The sequence below is a fragment of the Microtus ochrogaster genome, chromosome 7 (assembly GCF_000317375.1).
Source record: "Microtus ochrogaster isolate Prairie Vole_2 chromosome 7, MicOch1.0, whole genome shotgun sequence".
NCBI classification, from domain to species: Eukaryota; Metazoa; Chordata; class Mammalia; order Rodentia; family Cricetidae; genus Microtus; species Microtus ochrogaster.
The window spans coordinates 79,908,040-79,927,000 of NC_022014.1; the positions used below are offsets into that span (position 1 = coordinate 79,908,040).

The 18,961-nt window shown below is 47.9% G+C and overlaps 3 protein-coding genes across 10 annotated transcripts in view; 1 reads left to right on the forward strand and 2 right to left on the reverse strand.

Annotated features, from left to right (window-relative positions):
- Window positions 1-3,111: 3,111 nt before the first annotated feature.
- Jmjd6 (jumonji domain containing 6, arginine demethylase and lysine hydroxylase) lies at window positions 3,112-9,967 on the reverse strand. Of its 3 annotated transcripts, XM_026780916.1 has the most exons (7): window positions 9,611-9,967; window positions 8,848-9,236; window positions 7,034-7,320; window positions 6,339-6,436; window positions 5,814-5,902; window positions 4,955-5,093; window positions 3,112-3,468 (listed from the first exon to the last, which is right to left on the reverse strand). In XM_026780916.1, the coding sequence occupies exons 1-7, from the start codon at window positions 9,737-9,739 to the stop codon at window positions 3,337-3,339; spliced, it is 1,263 nt and encodes a 420-aa protein (XP_026636717.1). In that variant the 5' UTR covers window positions 9,740-9,967; the 3' UTR covers window positions 3,112-3,336. The 3 variants fall into 3 exon arrangements, with proteins under 3 accessions (XP_026636717.1, XP_005350840.1, XP_026636716.1); XM_005350783.3 differs by lacking the exon at window positions 5,814-5,902 and having other exon boundaries at window positions 6,301-6,436; window positions 9,611-9,835; XM_026780915.1 differs by lacking the exon at window positions 3,112-3,468 and having other exon boundaries at window positions 5,814-5,907; window positions 6,301-6,436; window positions 9,611-9,840.
- A 153-nt stretch (window positions 9,968-10,120) lies between these two features.
- Mettl23 (methyltransferase like 23) lies at window positions 10,121-16,205 on the forward strand. Of its 3 annotated transcripts, none has more exons than XM_026780917.1 (5): window positions 10,121-10,376; window positions 14,704-14,835; window positions 15,401-15,638; window positions 15,716-15,800; window positions 15,902-16,205. In XM_026780917.1, exons 1-5 carry the CDS (start codon window positions 10,293-10,295, stop codon window positions 16,065-16,067), a joined length of 705 nt encoding a protein of 234 aa, XP_026636718.1. In that variant the 5' UTR covers window positions 10,121-10,292; the 3' UTR covers window positions 16,068-16,205. The 3 variants fall into 3 exon arrangements, with proteins under 3 accessions (XP_026636718.1, XP_005350839.1, XP_026636719.1); XM_005350782.2 differs by having other exon boundaries at window positions 10,123-10,376; window positions 14,704-14,808; XM_026780918.1 differs by having other exon boundaries at window positions 10,124-10,376; window positions 14,704-14,821; window positions 15,543-15,638.
- Window positions 16,206-16,428: 223 nt separating this feature from the next.
- Window positions 16,429-18,961, reverse strand: part of Srsf2 (serine and arginine rich splicing factor 2) — a 3,162-nt gene continuing 629 nt past the window's right edge. The window contains exons 2-4 of one of the 4 annotated variants that reach the window (XR_003377168.1): window positions 18,462-18,778; window positions 18,093-18,196; window positions 16,429-17,463 (exon numbers count right to left, since the gene is read on the reverse strand). Coding sequence is in view for 1 of the 4 variants with exons in the window: in XM_026780919.1 (XP_026636720.1) it covers window positions 18,469-18,778 (310 nt within the window). In the remaining 3 variants the exon portion in view is untranslated. Of the gene's footprint in view, window positions 17,464-18,092; window positions 18,779-18,961 lie in introns of all 4 variants that reach the window. The other 3 variants (XR_003377167.1, XR_003377166.1, XM_026780919.1) reach the window with 3 other exon arrangements.

Here is an 18,961-nt window from a genome sequence, read left to right on the forward strand (position 1 = left end):
TATGAGTGTTTTGCTTTCATGTATGTATGTGCACCACATGCAATCCTGGTGCCCATGAAGGCCAGGAGAGGGTGCTGGATCTCCTGGAACTGGAGTTAAGGATGGCTGGCAGCAACCATGTGGGTGCTGGGAACCAAAACCTGGGCCTCTGCAAAAGCAGCAGCTGCTCTTAACTAATGAGGCATCATCTCTCTAGTTCCCTAGGCTCGTTTATTTTTAGTCCAATATAATTCTAGCATCCAGGAGATGAAGGTCCAAAGTTGAAGGCCAGCTGTCTCAAAAACAAAGAAACAAAATATATAAGATGTATCTTAAAAAGTTTTCCCAAGACATGGCTGAAGTGATATTTTATTTATATTTTAATAAAGCTTGCCTGAAGATCAGAGAGTAAAATATCTGCATTTTTCAGTCTTAACAGACCAGACAGTGGTGACACATACCTTTAATCCCATTAGCCACACTAGTTTGTCATAGAAACCGGATGGTAGTGGTGCACGCCTTTAATCCCAGCCCTAGAGAGGAGTGTAAAACGGGAGGAGACAGCTCTCACACACAGTCTCATTCTGAGATTCCCAGAGGCAGGATTGCCATTCTGAATTGACGTAGATCTAAGGGCCAGTGGCTGCCTGTTTTGCTTTTCTGACCTTCAGGTTGAACCCCAATTTCTGTCTCAGGGTTTTTATTAATCTTGTTACACATGGCTATCCACTATGCCTGGCTATAAAATGTATTTTAATGAGGTACTGGAGCCGGGCATGGTGTCAGACGTCCTTAATCCCAGCACTTGGGAGGCAGAGACAGGTGGATCTCTGAGTTAGAGGCCAGCCTGATCTAGATAGCAGGTTTCAAGACAGCCAGGGTTACACAGCGAGAACTTGTCTCAAGAAACAACAGAAAGTCTGTTCTGCTAACAGAGTATATTCTAGTGACCTTGACTGGAGAGTCAGAAAGGAGGAGAAAACACTGCAAAAGACACAATCCCAAACCCACTTGCTCTGTTTGAAATGATGATCAAGGTTTATACCTTGCAGAGCCACAAGCATTTGGCGGTAGAGCCGGAGTGGGAGGGCCAGATTGTTTGGTACTCTGATAACTGTAAGAGACTAGGGTGCTCAGGGCAGCCTGGTTCCTCTGAGGCATCCAGTTACCATGGAGACAGCAGGTTTGGGCAGGTTCCCCCTGGGGAGATTCCTCGGGGATACATGTTTCAAGTTCTTGAGCTAAACAATAAGACACAGTTGAGCGTTATAAGGAAGGGACCCCACTTTTGGGATGGAGACAGTATATACTGAAATCCGTGTATCATCTTGACAAGAACATGGGATGTTACAAGGAGCCTGTCCCCACCCACCCCATTTTGGTTTTCAAAGACAGGGTTTCTCTGTGTAGCCCTGTCTATCCTGGAACTCACTCTGTAGACCAGGCTGACCTCAAACTCAGAGATCTGCCTGTCTCTGCCTCCCGAGTACTGGGACTGAAGGTGTGTGCCACCACCTCCCGGCCTCTCCTGTCCCATTTGTGTGTGTGTGTGTGTCCGAAGACAACCTAAGGGAGTCGGTTCTCTCACTCTACCATGTTGGTTCTGGGGTAGAACTAAGGTTTTGTCTTGGTGACCCCTGCTCTTTCCTGCCAAGCCCTCTCCCTGCGCTCCTTTTTAAACAGGTTGGGACAGGAACAGTGGTAAAGGGTAAGAGGCATCCAGGAGCAACGCAGGGGAAAGGCTGTCTGAAGGTGGCAGAGTGCTTTTCAAACAAAAACACTGCCAGGCAGCACTTGGCAGAGACCCTGAAGTCCCCTTGAGACCCATATCTTGGGGTATTCTACAGGCAGCGCCACAGTTCCAGAGCATCAAAATGCTCCCCACATCACAGGCAACTAACAGCTTACACAGGAACCACCGCAGGATTCTGTTTGCTCAACGATGAGCACAGCGCCCCACAAGGGTCCCTAATCCTGCCGCAGAGAGCATTTACTGCCTGTAATTGTCATGTAGACAGCACAGCTGGGCCAAGGCTGGATGGTAACACTAAAATAGAACACCACAACGTGGTGGTGTATGTATGGTGGCGCACGCCTTCACTCCCAGCATTTGAGGCAGAGGAGGCAGATCTATGAGAGTTCGAGGCCAGCCTGGTCTACTCAGAAAAACCCTGTCTCGAGAAACAAAATAACAAACAATGACAAAAAAAATAAAACCCAAGGGTGAGCATACTTGCCTGGTGGTGCATGATTCTAGCACTTAGGACGTTGAGGCAGGAGGCTCCTGACTTCGAAGCCTGCATGACTATGCAGTCAGATACTGTCTCAATTGTCCCTACCCGAATTGGGGAAATCTCAGACCTCACGTGACAGCTGTCACCTCCCAAGCACAGACTGGAGAGTAGGAAATGACTCCCAGGCAGAGGGCACATCTAAGCCTGGCCACGGAAGGGACAACCAGGGGGGAAATGCATACAAGCACCATAGATTCAACTGCGAAGACAATCCAATTCTCCTCACTGAACTCCAGTCAAACCAAAGAGACAGCACAGCAGAATAAAACAGCTAGGATCCTGGACTTTTATTACGCAGTTAATACTCAAGGACTCAGAGACAAAGGCAACAGGACTGTCACTCACCTGCACTGTCTCCTACACCACCAATCAGTGCACCTCACAGGTCCAAACAGGGCCACCTTTCACTGAGGGCCTGTCACTACCCATACAGGACAGGTGCCAGCAGACTCTTGGTTCTGAAGTTTACTTACTTAAATCCAGTCTGTCCATCCATCCGCCCACCCACGGTAGCCTGGGCAGTCCTAGAACACCATCTGTAGACCAGGCTGGCCTTGAACTTGAGCTCTGCCTGCCTCTGCCTCCTGAGTGCTGAGATTAAAGCAAACGTCAACCACACCTGGCTTAGATCCAATCTTGTTTTTGTTTCTCACTCTTTTTAAACAAGTTGGGAGGGATGGTTAAGATGTTATACAAGAAGCCAACAGTTGTTCTAGGTGTAGCTCAGCGCGCGCGCGCACACACGCGCGCACACACACGCACACGCGCGCACACACACACACACACAGGAAAGGCGCACAGAGACTCTAGTATGCCCAAGGAAAGCTGTCCAAGATATAAAATGGATTATATTTATTAAATAGATAAAGGGTTTCCTTGGCACCATCCACACACCTTTGCCCTTAGGATAAGACATGACCATGGAGAACAAGTCACTCTACCAAATGCTACAAATCCCCACTCTGAGTGTCCTCATTCTCCGGTGTCAGCTCCTGGTTCTGCAGATTCCAGTGGGCTGCCCTCCCAGCCGGCACATCCTTATATAGACAGCAGCCACATGTGGTCACCTGGAGGAGCTGCGTTCTTTGCTCACACAGTCATCCTGTGAGGTAGTGTCCCCATTTCCCACCATGCTGCACGTCCTCCTCTTCTTCCTGCGGTGTGTGGTCCCATCACCTTCAGATCCAGACTCACACTGGACAAAGGGAAGGAAAAAACAATTTAGGGCTGGGGGATGGTTCTGTGGGCAAAGGTTCTTGATGCTGAACTTCATCCCTGGGGCTCACATGGAAGGAGAGAATCAACTACAAGTCATTTTCTGCCCTCCACATCTGTACTACAGCAAACGCTTCTATGCAGAGGCACACCCATAATAAATCAATATAATATTAGAAGCTAGAGAGACAGCTCAGTGGCCAAGAGCACTGCCTGCTCTTCTAAAGGACAAAATTCACTGTGAGGTTTGTATACAGAGAAGCAATGTTCAGATAGCAAATATATCTCTGTAGAAAGATATTTCAAACCATAATGTTTATTTTTATTTTTTATTTATTTATTTTGGTTTTTTTGAGACAGGGTTTCTCTGTGGCTTTGGAGCCTGTCCTAAAACTAGCTCTTGTAGACCAGGCTGGCCTCAAACTCACAGAGATCCGCCTGCCTCTGCCTCCCGAGTGCTGGGATTAAAGGTGTGTGCCACCACCGCCTAGCCAAACCATGTTTAAATAAAAAAGCAGGGTGTGGAGGGCTGGAGAGATGGCTCAGTGGTTAAGAGCATTGCCTGCTCTTCCAAAGGTCCTGAGTTCAATTCCTGGCAACGACATGGTGGCTCACAACCATCTGGAATGAGGTCTAGCGCCCTCTTCTGGCCTGCAGACATACACACAGACAGAATATTGTATACATAATAAATGTTTAAAAAAAAAAAGCAGGGTGTGGTGATGCATTTTTAATCCCATCACTCAGGAAGCTGGGGCAGGTGGATCTCTGTGGGTTCAAAACTAGCCTGGTTTACAGAGCGAGTTCTAGGACAACCACAGCCAGAATGAGACTGTCTCAAAAATAGAAACAAAACAAAATAAAACAAATTCTAAAAACAAATCCAGCTCTCAGGAAGCAGACAGGTGGATGGCTGTGATTTTGAGGCCATTTGGTCTGCATAGTGAATTCTAAGAAAGCAGGGCTGCATAGAGAGACCCTGTCTCTCAAAAAACCAAGGTGTAGTGTTGCATGCCTTTAATCCCAGCACTTGAGAGGCAGTGCAGATGTTAGATGACTGTCAGAGTTACACAGAGAACCCTGTTCCTAAAAACAAAAAAACCAAAATACACCTGGATAAAAATCCCTCTTTTCCCTGAATTACTAGGCATTGAAGATAGAACCTTCCTAGGCTAGGCAAGTATCAATGATGGTGACGGTGACATCAGTTAGGGCGTAGCACCAGTGTTAACTAAAGCAGGTTTGCCTGTTTCTGGGCTTCGGTTTTACCATCCATAGGGTCTAATGAAGGCTTTGTGGTCAGAACAAAGCTGGAAGCCCCGCTGTGTGCACCCCCCCAGCACTGCCAGCACCTCTGCACAGATGGAGTTCACAGGCCTGTGAAGCTGGGAAAGGGTGCAGTTGCAGGAATGGCTGTGTGTGAGAATCCTGTGCTCCACTCCCGCCCGGGCAGCCGAGGGCCTCACCTCTGAGTCCGTGTCGGAGGAGCTGGAACTGGAAGAGCTGGAGGAGTCGCTGGAGCTGTCAGAAGCAATGCCTGTGGACTCTTGGAGGTCAACAGAGTCGGCCAGGACTGCCAGCTCAGGGTGCTCCTGCTTCAAGATCCTGAAGGGCAAGAGGTAGTTCTCAGGGCTGTGACAGTTGGTGGCAACACCCACTCAAAATGACAGACTCAAAGTGGAGGACTCCATTGCTTGCAGCACCTGGAAACCCCTAGTGCATCAGCGGGAGTGGCTCCCAGACACAACTGGGCTAGGACAGACCACGTGGGCTGCCCACATTCGCTGAAGGAAAACTACATTCTAGTGCTACACGCCTGAAGGAGCACCAGCCACACACACACACCTCTGGAGGCCGAGTTTCCTGGGAGAGGGGAGGTCCTTAGAGAACTCCCTGGAGAGAAACAGCTCCTTTCCTACTTTCCTCCCTAAGTCTTTCCTAGCTGATCTGTTTTCTTTCTTTTAAAGTCTTTCCTTCCCACAGCATGGTGCTAGTGAAGGGGGTGGGGCTGGTTATATTATACTAGAAAGAGCAGGAATAATTAGGTTTATAAGAAATAAGACGTCACACAAGAGAGCCCACCCCCGTCACTTGGAAGAGAGACTGAGCTGACGCTAAGAGCAGCAGCCCTCCCCAGCAGCAACCTAATCTGATATCCACTGTGACCAGCAACAAAGGACCTGCATATGCAGAGGCCTTGGAGTGGCCTGCAGGGCAGAGCGAGAGGGCCTCATGCCCCAGAATCCAGGGGAATAGAAGCCACCACCCTTGCTGGCCTCTCAGCAGGGAGGCAGAGCACTGAGCAAGCCAGAATCCCTCTCTTACCCCGAGAGCTGGTCCCTCCAGGTCAGGGTTGGGACACAGTGGCACGGGGTGGCTGGGGGTGGCTTGCACTGCCGCTGCCCGTGCTGTATCTGTTCTGTGGATAAACAGAGGAGCTAAGTCTCCAGGGCAGTTGCCTCACAAGAACTGAAGGTAGTAAGTTCAAATGAATATGTTTCTGGGGGAAAATAAAGAAAACCTCAACAAAGACTTTTTTTGGTGCTAATGCTAGTTTTTATTTTTAAAAAATAACAAACCAAAAAAAAAAAAAAAGAATAAGAAAAAGGGTGAAAACAAAAGAGAAACAATCCCAACTGTGACTACGACCAAACATGCAGAGCTGCTCCCTGCCACCTGGAGGCTACAGACACCCTGACAGCTGGCCCTGACCTCTCTACAACAGGTTCACGGTACTGCAGCAGACAACGCTCCCCTTTCCATCTCTGGGGAAGGAACTGGAACAAAGCAGAAGAAAGGAAAGGTTTCTCACCTGTACCACTTCCTTGACAACTTTGGCCTCCCTCTTACCGTCTTGTGCCACACAACAGGGAAGTTGGTACTGCTGGCGAAGTTCTGGGTGATGGCAATGGTGGTGTCAAGATTGAGAACAACATGCCACCAGCCCCCTGGAAATCCAGCAAATAAATAATTCAGTAGGGATCAGCCCTGCTGCTCCTGACCAAGAGACCGCAGGCGGCCTGGTGTCTGACTCCACACAGCCATGCCCTCACTTTCTCTACTGTTTACGGCTACTTTCCTGTTAGAAGGCACAGCTGGGCGCTGGTGACAGACTGTCTGCCTCAAATGTGTTGACTCCTGGTCACTGAAAGCTGCGACTAACACTTAAAGGCAGAAGTTTTAGGAGAACCCCTAGCCCTTAAATATTTTCACTTCTAGAAACTTCATCTATCGAAATGTAGTTCTGGCTGGCTGGGATTTTCCAACTCAGCCCAGCCAATTCTGCACTCTAGCAAAAGCCACAAAAAGCAGGCAGAGCCTGGGACTCAACTTAGGGAGAGCAGGTAACAGGGTCTCGGCCCATGGAATGTGGAGACAGATGCACTTCCTTTAACTTAGAATCCTGACCCTATCATTACAGCGGGCATGTATGACAGGAAAGGACTTCTGTCTCATTCTATAATTTTACCCCGAAATAAGAACTCAGTGCAATTACAGAATAAAGTCAGAGCTGTGAAGAACAGCTTCTTCTGGCTCATCTGTACCTGGTACAAAGACAGTCTCTCCTGGTTTCTGTAATATCTCCAGGGGTTTGAATTCTGGCGGCCATGTTGGAAGCTGTGTCCGTGGATAAATAACATTAAACCAGGTAATGGCTTCATCTTGTTGGTTCCCCCCTTCTTCTCGGGTCACCTTGATGAGTTCTCGGGGAGTGCTTGTTGGGAACAGGCACCAACGCTTGTGGCCCTGCACTAAGGCATTCCAGGCACTGGTTCCCAGAGGGTCAATGTGAATCCCAGTTCCAGAACGTGGTGGCCCCATCACAAACCACCTACAGGATGGAAAGATGGAGAAGACATGAAGGGTACCTGAAATGTACTTGGCATGAAAGTAAAAGTCTCTATGGCACTCCATTACACATTATGCTGTATTTACTTCAGAGACTACAAATTCTGGTGCGCAGCATTAAATAAATTGTATACCGACTGATGTCTAACAGGAAAAAGAAAAATCACTGATAGAAATTTTTGCTGGACATTTTTAAAAAGACAGGTAATAACCAGTAAGCATAGACTCTTTAAAAAAAAAAAAAAAAAAGACAGGTTATCTATCAGCTGGCTGTGGTAGCCCAAGCTTTTAACCCCAACATTCTGGAGAAGCAGGTGGATCTGTCAATTTAAGGCCTGCCAGGGCTACAGAGCGAGACCGTCTCCAAAACCTCAAACCTAGCTGGGCCTAGTGGCTTTTGTTTTGTTTTCCAAGACAGGGTTTCTCTGTATAGCCCTGGCTGTTCTGGAACTTGCTCTCTGTAGATCAGGCTGGCCTCCAACTCAGAAATCTGCCTGACTCTGCCTCCCCAGTGTTGGGATTAAAGGCGTGCGCCACCACTGCCTAGCTTGGGCCTAGCGTCTTTAATACCAACACTCCAGAGGCAGAGGCAGGTGATCTGAGTTGGAGGCAAGCCTGGTCTACATGAGTTCCAGAACAACCAGAGCTACATAGTGAGACTATGTTTCAAAGAAAAAACAAAAAATCTCTGGAACCCGCATTACAGTGGGAGAGAACAGGCTCCTCTGAACGCTACATGCGTGCTGTGGCACATGTGTCCCTCGATAAATAATAAAACATAGCTGGGTGTGGTGTTGAACATACTTAATCCCAGCACTAGGGAGACAGAGGTGGGCAGGATCTCTGTGAGTTTGAGGTCAGCCTGGTCTACATAGGAAATTCCAGGATAGGCAGAAATATACAGTGAGACCCCCCAAAAAAGCAAAAATAATAAATTACAGTAAATCACACTTGCAAAAATATAAGTAAAATTTTTTATTAAGCAATTGTCTCAGCCGGGTGGCGGCGGTGGCGCGCGCCTTCGATCCCAGCAGAGGCAGAAGCAGGAGGAACTCTGTGCGTTCAAGGTCAGCCTGGTCTACAGAGTTCCAGGACAGTCAGAGATATACAGAGAAACCCTGTCTTGAAAAACCAAAAAATTAAGTAAAAAAAAAAAAAAAAAGGCGGTCGTCACAATTGAATTCTACATTTAAATGCCCTGGGGCTGGACTGGAAAGATGGCTCAGGCTAGGAGCACTGACTCCTAGGTTTAATTAAACACCAAAGTTTAATTTAATTCTCTCAGCACCCACTCAGTGTAGCATGGTGGTGGCTCACAGTCATCCACCAGCCCCAGACGATCTGCCACCCTCTGGTCTCCTCAGCACTGGTGCGCAGGCTTGCACTTAGCCAGGTGTCTGGGTGGCCCCCAGAGCAATGGAATTAGTCCTCCGAGCAGACCATAAAGGAACCACTCACTGCTTTCACAGGTTAGAACGGGCTTTGGCACACTGGATACGGAACACTTTACCTGTACGGGGGCCTGCGCTTCTCGCCCGCGTACTGGAAAAGATCATCCGTGAAAAACTTGGGCACCTTGTAGTCTTCCAGAAGTTTCCTTCTCTTGGGGTGTTCGCCGTAGCTGCTGTCAAAGATGTAAAGGGGGCTGTCGTCACGGGTGCTCTCCATGTACTCGATGTAGTATTTCATCTTCATCTTCACCGAGTAGCCGTCGTTATCCTCGCCGCACTTGAACTTCTGGTTCCGGTATTTCCTTTTGAGGCGCTCCAGAGTCCATTTCTCCTGCGCGGACCAGCCCTCCTGGGCATTCAGCAGAACCACTGGCTTGTAAGGCCTCTCGTAGCGCTCGACAAATTCCTCCACCGACAGCAGCACAGCATCAGCCCGCTCCACGTTATCCTGGGGGAAACAACAAAAGACCTGTCCCGTTAAAACACAGAACAAGTCCGGTGGCGGGGAAAGGTGTCCCAAGGGGCTAATTAGCAACGACACACACCAGCAACGACAGGCATTAGCGATGACCGCGCCTCTGGCTCCTCCAGGGGGAGGGAGTCCACGTGCGTGAGAGTGAGCACGTCGCACCCAGGGCCACCCCTTCGAGGGAGGGAAGGAGGAAGGGAGGAGGGGCAGGCTCGAAGCTCCCATTAATGAGCGAGCTGTGACAGCCCGGCTGCGGGAAGGGTCTGGGGACGAGCGGCCTTCGGGGAGCGGACAGCCGCTGCCCGGGAGGCCCCGCCCGGAGCCGCACACCGGCCGTCCCGCGCCCCGCTCACCGGCACGGCCGCCGGGCTCAGCGGGAAGCTCTCGTAGTAGTTGTGCCGGGTCCAGTCGAGCGAGTCCTTGAGCTCGGGCCGCGCACTCCGCTTGGCCTCGCGGATGCGCTTCTTGCTCTTGTGGTTCATCCTGAGCAGGTCACCGTCTGGTTCCGCCACGACCGCGACGCGGCTCGCTTCCTGCCACCAAAAAGCGCCCTCTCCGGCCGGCACGGCACCGAAACGCCCTTCGCTCCGGGCAAGGCGCCTTTAAAGTCGCCTTCCAGAAAATTCACTCCCCAGCCACCTTCGGAGCTCGCGGTTGGGCGAGCAGCGGCCGTCCTCCCCGCCCCACCGCCTCCGGGGGACGGCCATTGGCCTCCGCTCCCTGCGAGATCCGCCTTCACGCGCGCCGATTGGGCGCCATGTTGGGAAGGTCGCCTTGCTGACGCCCTGCCCTGCCCCGCCCCGCTGCGGCCTGCGCTCCACTTCCGGCTGCGCGTCGCTTCCCCGCCGTCCGCTTCCGGCCTGGCTCGCTGCCGCCGCAGCCGTCTGGGTTTCGTTTGGAGAGTGTCCAGCAGGCTCGTCTCGTCTCGCGGCCACGTGGCACGGCCCCACCGGCCCGGCGTTCCCGCGCGCCGAGCGCCGTCCACCGCCCCCTGACCTGGGGTGCCCCGATTCCCCTCCGTGCTAGCGCGGCCCCATGGCCGGGGCTCAGCGCTTTCGGTTCCGGGAGGAGTCAGGCCCTGGAGCCCATGGGACCGTGCTGGAGGTCCGCGTCCCGCAGGTGCGTGCAGCGGCACCCACGTGGAAGCTCTCCCTGATGGCGGTGTAGGGAGTGAGGGATTTAGCAGCAGGTCTGGTATGGAGCTCGGTCAGGGATTAAAACGTGCTCCAGTGAGACACTGAGGGACTGTGCCTGGACGGAGGCACCGAGTGTTTCTTCCGGGAAAGTGGCTTTCTTAGCCTGCGGTGCTAGCTTTGAGCTTTTTTGAAAAGCATTTACTACTATATCTTAACCCCACCACCCCACGCCTCTGAGTACTCTTGATTGAATCCAGCCGCTATTAGGCAAGTGCTCCATCACCCTTTTTGTTTTATTTTTGAGCTCAGGCAGACTTGACATTGAAGCCCTGTTCCTCCTCCCCAGGATTGCAGGTGCGCATCACCATACTCTTTTGTTCTGTTCTGGCTGTCAAACCCAAGACCTCATACATGCTAGGCGAAAGTTGTGCTTCTGAGCTCGTAAGTTATGGGTCCAGGGGTTCCTGTCTCCACCACCACAATAAAATTTTCTGCATCTGCCGTGACTTGTTCCTCCGAGTTTATAGCTACCCTAGCTCCGAATATTGACTTTCCTCTGATAGTCGGGTTTACAAAGGCTTTTCAGGCTGTAATGTGAGCAGCTATCCCAGTAGGCGTTCCCGGCAGCAGTGGCAGCAGAAGGTGCCATCCTATCCTGTCACCTGTAGCAGCCTGCATTCTTGGCAGCCGCTTCTGCCAAGTGAAGTAAAGATTCTTTTGTTTTTGGTTTGTTGAGACAGAGTTTCTATGTGTAGCCCTCGCTTTGTAGAACAGGCTGCCTGATGGGACTAAAGGCAGGATGAAAGCCTCTGGGGCCGCCTCCTCCACCACCACCTAGCAAAGCAGGTGTGCTTGACTGTACTACAGAAAAACATTTCAAGGCAAATCAGTATGAAGCAGAGTGGGCGACTATTAACAGTATAACCTGGATTTAAGTTTGGGGGTATATAGACGTTTAGGAAAAGGACACAATGCATAGGTACAGGCTTTACAAGTGCAGAAAGCTGCACTTAACTGTCTTAATAGCCATATGCACAATTTCTTTTTTTCTTTTTATTTTTTTTTGTTTGTTTTTCTAGACAGGGTTTCGCTGTAGCTATCAAGCCTGTCCTGAAACTAGCTTTTGTAGATCAGGCTGGCCTCGAACTCAGAGATCTGCCTGCCTCTGCCTCCGGAGTGCAGTGCTGGGATTACTGCCCAGCCATTTGCACGAGTTTGTAGCTTCTGAAGCTAAATTTAAGGGATTTCTAAGAAACTTTTCTTTTAGTAAATAAGATCACAGGGTGGGGGCTGGAGAGACAGAGGTCCAGAGTTCAATTCCCAGCAACCACATGGTGGCTCCCAACCATCCCTTGCAGGATTTGATGCCCCTCTTTCTGGCATAAAGGTGTACATGCAGATGGAACACTCATACGTAAATAAATAAGCCTTTTTTAAAAAAAAAAGAAGTCCCAGGGTGAAATTAGTGAGGTGCATTGGACAGGAAGGATTACAGTGATGTCAAAACCATGTGCTACAAGAGTCAAAGGAATCTTTAATTATACTAGGTCCAAGGGTGTTGACATGTTTATAACCTTGTTCATGAAACTCTCAGAAAGTTGCTGATTACAACTGGAAAAGCTGTGAGGTTATATTCAAAAGACAGACTTAGCTGGGCAGTGGCGCACACCTTTAATCCCAGCACTCGGGAGGCAGAAGCAGGTGGATCTCTATGAGTTCAGGGCTAGCCTGGTCTACAGAGCAAGTTCCAGGACATGCTCCAAAAGCTATAGCGAAAACCTATGTTTTTTGAAAAACAAAAAAACATGACAGATTTATTTTCACTCCAAGGAGTTCCTCTATTTTAATTTTTTTAAAGGTAGTCTCATTTTGGCTGTGGCTGTCCTGGAACTGACCAGGCTGGTATTGAACTCACAGAGATCTGCCTGCCTCTAATTCCTGAAGTGCTAGGATTAAAGGTGTGTGCCACCACCACACCCTACTGGTTCTTGTTTGCTGTTTTAACATTTGGGCTTGAAATATCTCTATAAAGAACATTGTTCCTCTGAAACTTCACAGTGAATTTTGTTAGTTGTACTGATATTTGACCCTTAACCAATGGGAGACTTCAGCCAGACTCTGAGATGAGATCTTTACTTTCCCATGTCTTCTTGATTTTCCCAGTCTGTCCTGCCTCAGTAGTTCAGTGTTAGAAAGAAAGACAGCATAAAAGGCAAACCAAGACAGAACTTGGTTCTTGTGGCCTCCTAGTGACCGAGTCAGGGTCTTAAGCTTCTCTTCGGTGCCGATATTTTTTTGTAGCTCACTATGCACCTCTGGCTGGCCTGGAACTACCAGCGACCTGCCCACTCATGCCTTTCAAGTAGATTAAAGCCATGCGCCACCATACCCTGCTTCATTTTTTAAAAAAAGACTTAGCTTTTGCTGGGCATAGTAGCCCATGCCCTTAATCCCTTCTTTAATCCCACATTCAAGAGGATCACTGGGAGTTTAAGGCCAGTGTAGTCTGCATAGCCAATTCCAGGACATCCAGGGCTACATACCTATTATGTCTCAGAAAATGAAGAGCAGGAGATTCGCATTCTGAACTGCTGAATCATCTACCTACTCCTATTTTTTAACCCTGTAACTTCATTTATGTATATATATATATATGTGCATATACATATGTATTTTATTTTTTATGTGCATTGGTGTCTGACCTTAGAGTTGCAGACAGTTGTGAGCTACCATGTGGGTGCTGGGAACTGAATCCTGGTTTTCTGGAAAAGCAAAGCTATCTTCCCAACCCCTATTTATTATTGTTATTTTGAAATCGGGTCTTGATATTTTGGCCTTCCTGTCTAGTGCTGAAGTGAACACTGTTCCATCACAACCATCCATGCACTGTTCCTGAATGGACCTCTGATTCCTGTACAGCTTTGATAGTTTTTGTCATTCTCTGTCACCCAAGCAGGGGCACCCGTCTCCAGAAGACAGGCCAGCTTTGATTTCTGTTGCTAATATGCAGTGCTTTGTGTGTGGCATTGAAAATTATTACCCTATGGAGATCATATGTGCAATTGAGACAGAAGCCCTGACAAGTAGGTCATGTAAAATCATATTGCTGGATCTGGAGTTTGAGCCTGGGGTGGGGTGTTTGGGGATGGTGGTGGGGGAGGCTCAATTCAGAGGCCCTTTCCCTTTTTGATAAATGTTCCCCAGATTTGTTTGTTTGATTGCTTTAGGAGTTTTGATTTTTTTTTTCCAGAGTCTAGAAGTCTAGCCCTGATGGCTTTTGATTTGCTATGTAGATAAGGTTGGCCTTGAACTTATAATAATGTTCCTTCTTCCTCCTGTGTGATAGAATTACAGCTGGGAACCACATCCTGAATGATTCTAGTTCTTTCCAAAGACTATCTTTCCGTCTTTAGCTCTACATATACCTCCTTTTGTGAGACATCTTCCTAAGACTGCAGGGCTTGTCATTAGTGTCCAAGTCATCCTTGACTTGAAAATCTCCCAGAAAATAGAGATGAAGGATAGGGCTTGTCCAACATCATCTTCTTGTACTTAGAATTTGTAAGTTTCTGTGGCCAGGAGATGCACAGGTCAGTAAACCTCCAACCTCCCCCTCAGAGCTGTGTCTAGATCAGACCAGAGGCACTTTTCTGGGCAACCCCTGTCTCCATGTGTTACACCCTTACTTTACCTTGCTTTATTATTGTAGCATTTAATTCATTCATTTAATACTTACTGGTTTTTCAGACAGGATTTCTCAGTAGCTATGGAGCCTCTCTTGGAACTTACTCTGTAGACCAGGCTGGCCTAGAACTCAGAGATCCACCTGCCTATGCTAGGATTAAAGGCGTGCACTACCACCACCCGGCTGTAGTAGCATTTATTACCAACCAAAATTACCTATTCTTTGCCCATCATTGTCCAGAATATAGTTATGTACAGTATATACTCTAGCCCTTAACTGTCCCTGAAGTCTCAGTTTAAATGCTTATGGAGGGGCTGAACAGATGACTCGGGTAGAGTAGTTTTAGTTCCCAGCACCCACATGGAAGCTTAGCCATGTTTAACTCTAGTTCCAGGGGCTCCAACACCCTCTTCTGGTTTTAGAGGCACTAGGCATGCAAGTGGTGCATGTATGCAAAACACTCATGCACATAAAACACTTGAGGAGCTAGCAGTATCGTCCACAAAGCCCTTGGTTACTCAGGATTGAGGCCAGCCTAGAGTAGTTTTAGAACTAGTACACAACCATCATGTGTGTGTCAGGACTGACAGTGTATAAAGTATTCACATGGAAATTTTCTTTATAGGTCCTGCATGTCCAATATGGGATGTATGTTTGGCCCTGTGCTGTAGTCCTGGCCCAATACTTGTGGTTTCACAGAAGATCTCTGCCAGGCAAAGCTGTCTTAGAGGTAACAGGACCCAGTAAGTTTCCACATGTGAGCTTTTAGTATTTATTATGTTTTTATATCAGGTAGTTTGGCTGGCTTTGAAATTCCAAATTAGTAAAATCTTCACATTTCCAATTAAAAACAAGTATTGAGTTGGAGAGGTGGCTCAGCCATTAAAGAGCATTGGCTTCAATTAAGAGGTCCTAGGTTCAATTCCCAGCAACCACATGGTGGCTGATAACCATCTAAGGGATCTGGTGTCCTCTGACATGTAGGCAGAACACTGTACATTCTTTGGCAGTGTGGCACACACCTTTAATCCCAGCACTTGGAAAGCAGAGATACGCAGAGAAATCCTTTCTCAAAAAAAAAAAAAATCTGGATACTGATTTAAATTATTTTTGCAATATGGAAGCAACATCCTTTGATTTAAGCAGGCATATGCGCCACTTTGCCAGTTTTCAGCAAATCAACCTTTAAGTTCAAAGTGCTGCTTGTTGCCAGAGGCAGTGTTACCAGCCTTTAGTCCCAGCCCTGGGAGCAGGCAGGCCAGAGTTCAAAGCCAGCCAGGGAGCATAGACTTGAGTCCCAAATTTTATTTTCCACTACTTAGATTGGAGCTGGAGTGAGTCTTCCAGGGATTCTGGCTGCTAAGTGTGGTGCTGAAGTCATACTATCTGACAGCTCAGAGCTGCCCCACTGTCTGGAGATATGTCGACAAAGCTGTCAACTCAATGGCCTGTCATACATTCAAGTTGTAGGGCTGACATGGGGCCACATAACCAAGGACCTGTTGTCTTTGCCACCACAAGACATCATCCTTGCATCTGATGTATTCTTTGAACCAGAAGGTAAGCTTAATCTGCAAAAAAAAAAGACCTAGCACGCACATGTCACATAAAACTCACTGCTGTTCTCCCCACCCCAGATTTTGAAAGCATTTTAGCCACAGTGTACTTTCTGATGCAGAGGAACCCCAAAGCTCAATTTTGGTCTACCTATCAGGTCAGGAGGTGAGTATGGACAGCTTCAGTTTGCTAATTTTCTTAATGATAATCAAAATGCATTAAACAGAAAAAGTATGAATCATTAAAAAAAATTTATTTCCTTTCAGTGCTGACTGGTCACTTGAAGACTTGCTCTACAAGTGGGATATGAAATGTGTCCATGTTCCTCTGGAGTCTTTTGATGCAGACAAGGAAGATCTAGCGGAGTCTGCCCTCCCAGGAAGGCATACTGTTGAAATGCTGGTGGTCTCCTTACGGAAGAACAGCTTCTGAGTTGTACCTCTAGCTGTTCGGGCACAGTGTCAAGACTCAATACACCTGGCATTAAGATGAGCCATCTGCCTGAGATGTCATGCACAAGATACATTCACGGGCAACAACTTTTTAACAAATTAAAACACTTGAAAAGGACTTGGGTTACTCTCAATCATTAACCAGGACACACTCTCGGTCGAGACACCATTTTAAGACCTCAAGATGCTACTGAAAGTGTTGGGTTTAGGTTCATCTAGCATTCTCCTAGTGAGAGAAATGGTATTCCCTCAACATTGTACCTTTACACTGTAAGGCCATTAACAAAGTAATGCATTGAATAGGTCTTTAGATTAAACCGAGGAAAAAAGACCAAGACATATTCTCAAAAAAGCTGACACCAGAAAACACTTTAATCAAACTACAGAAACAATGGTTATAGTACAGAATATTCATAAGCAAAAGATACACCATGTTTTTAAGTACTTACAAAGTTACAAACCATTTGCTTCCTTAACATTTTCTGATTAAGTTCATACATGAGGATCAGATTTACCATTTTTTTGAGGGAGGGGGTGTATTTATCATCAGCTAGATGTGCTCACTGTATGCTCCATTATTTATATGCAAGGCCCGGGTGACTGGAAGTGCAGTTGTCAGGCATTTTAATAAACTGGACAGCCATTTGTTTCTGCACGACAAGGCATCTTTACACAGGAGCAACCAGGAGAAAACAGGAAACAGCCAAGCACTCTGCACTGCAACACGCCACCTTAACAGCTAACCAGCATTACTCAACTGCTACACAACTGCGCCTAGTGCACAAAAATACATAAGAGAAGAGATTAGAATTGTATTTGGTAAACAATCCTTCAAAAAAAATAAGTCTTTTCACCTGAAAAGTCTTTATACAAATTTGGGTTCAGATTATCATTTAGACCTGAAGGTAAATAACATATATAAACAATGACACCAACTTTCGTGGGTTTTAATTCTAAGGAGTGAAGGCAATGCTGAGTCAATCTGCTGACAGCTTTAGGCTGTGTGTAATGGCTGCAAACGTTTCCTTATTAAGTCAGGAGGCCACAAATTAGGTTACCAATCTGTTTAATTTCAAACAAAAAAAGTCAGCACTATAAACAAAAATGAAATTTTACCTCAAATATCCAATCCAATAATGAAATCTGAAGTCGCTCACCTCACTAAATTACAAGAAATTTGAATAACAGCAACACAATGGCACATAAAATGATGTTTGCCACCTGAGGCAGATTAAAACAAGTAAAAAGTTAGACAAATGTTACAAAATAACCTTTTCAATAGCCAGTTGCTTGTTCCAAGGACTCTTCCACTGACCGACGGACTGAGTTTGTGGTCCTTTCCCCAAAGTCCTCTGTTAAGCTGCTTGCCGATCCATCTAGGTTTGAAAAGAGAGAGGTTCAGCTTACTGTCTACTACCACACACACAGGTGCCCAGTGCACATGGTTTCAGTTTCAGACACGTACTTACTAAGTAAGGCTCTGGTGAAACAAGGAGGTTACACAAGGTTCCACCTGGCCACTGTCAGTTTTTTAAAGGCCCAAATGAGAATTCTCCCAAAGGCTACCACCAGCACAAGTCTGAATGTGATTCTTGGTCAGATAACCAAGACAAAAAAATGGCAAGGGGAGGAAGAAAAAAAAAAGAAAAAGCGGGAGGGCGGGGTGGGGCTGTATCCAAATAAAACTTGCTATCAGAAATTAGTCTACCCTTTAAGATGTTTGAAAATGAAACGTTTGGCAGTTGAGGATGTTCTTATCAGCTTAGGGCCCTTTCCTTTAAAAAAATAATAGGACCAAACAATTTGAGAGTTAAAGACACACTATCCTTTCCCCACCCAGTGCAATACCTGTAACTTTCTTTTGGGATTCCAAAAGTTCACTGCTTCTTAATCGCAATTCATTTGCCACATCCATTAGAGTAAGAAGTCCCAGTCAGTACAACAACAGTTGAACTGATTGTTTTGCTCTATGAGGATAGTGCATCTTTAACGTGTAAAGACAAACCTGCTCCAATACACGCCCACAGAAACTGGTCCCTGGAGGATCAGCCAAATCAGTTAAAATCTGCAATACTGGCCAATATTCTTTTATCAAACAGGAGACCGCAGCTTTAAAGGGGGAAAATGCAGACGTTGGATAAAAACAGCAAGAAATAGTCATTTTCATTAATAGGTCTCAAACAGTATCAACAGCCATTATTACTTAAGCTCTACACAATCCTCTCTGAAGACCCCTCTTCAGCATTACTCCCAAAGCCGAGTAACCTCAGACAGTACTCTGTCACATCAGGAGTCACTCGCGCTAGCATGGCTCAAAAAACCTACTTCAACCCCACGGGACTCAGGCTGCGGCTCGGATTCCTGCAGACATTACCGTTTTCTTAGGAGGACACTGCTCCTTCTTCCTCTGGAGACTTGGGGGGGCTCTTGGAACGCGACCTAGACTTGGACTCCCTCTTGGACACGGGCGGAGGACTTCTGGATCTCGACCTGGACCTGGACCGCGAGCGGGATCTGGAGACCGAGGACGACTTGGACTTGGATCTTCGCGCAGACCTGGACTTGGAGGTGGAGCGCGAGCGGGACCGGGTGCGGGACCGAGACTTGGAGCGGCTGTAGCGAGAGCGGCTCCGGGACCTGGAACGGCTCCGGCTTCGAGACCGGCTGCGGCGACGGCGCCTCGGGCTGCGGGCGGGACGCGAGAGAGACAGCGTGAGCGAGCTGCAGGCCGCCGGCCCAGCCCCGCCCGCTCCACCCGCCCCGCCGCCATTATCTGGCTGCCAGGCGCCATTTCCCTCGCCGCGAGGCGGGGTCTCGCACGGTGCGGCCGGGCCCGCCGCCGCCCAGGCCGCGAGGGAGGGGCCCGCTCCACGT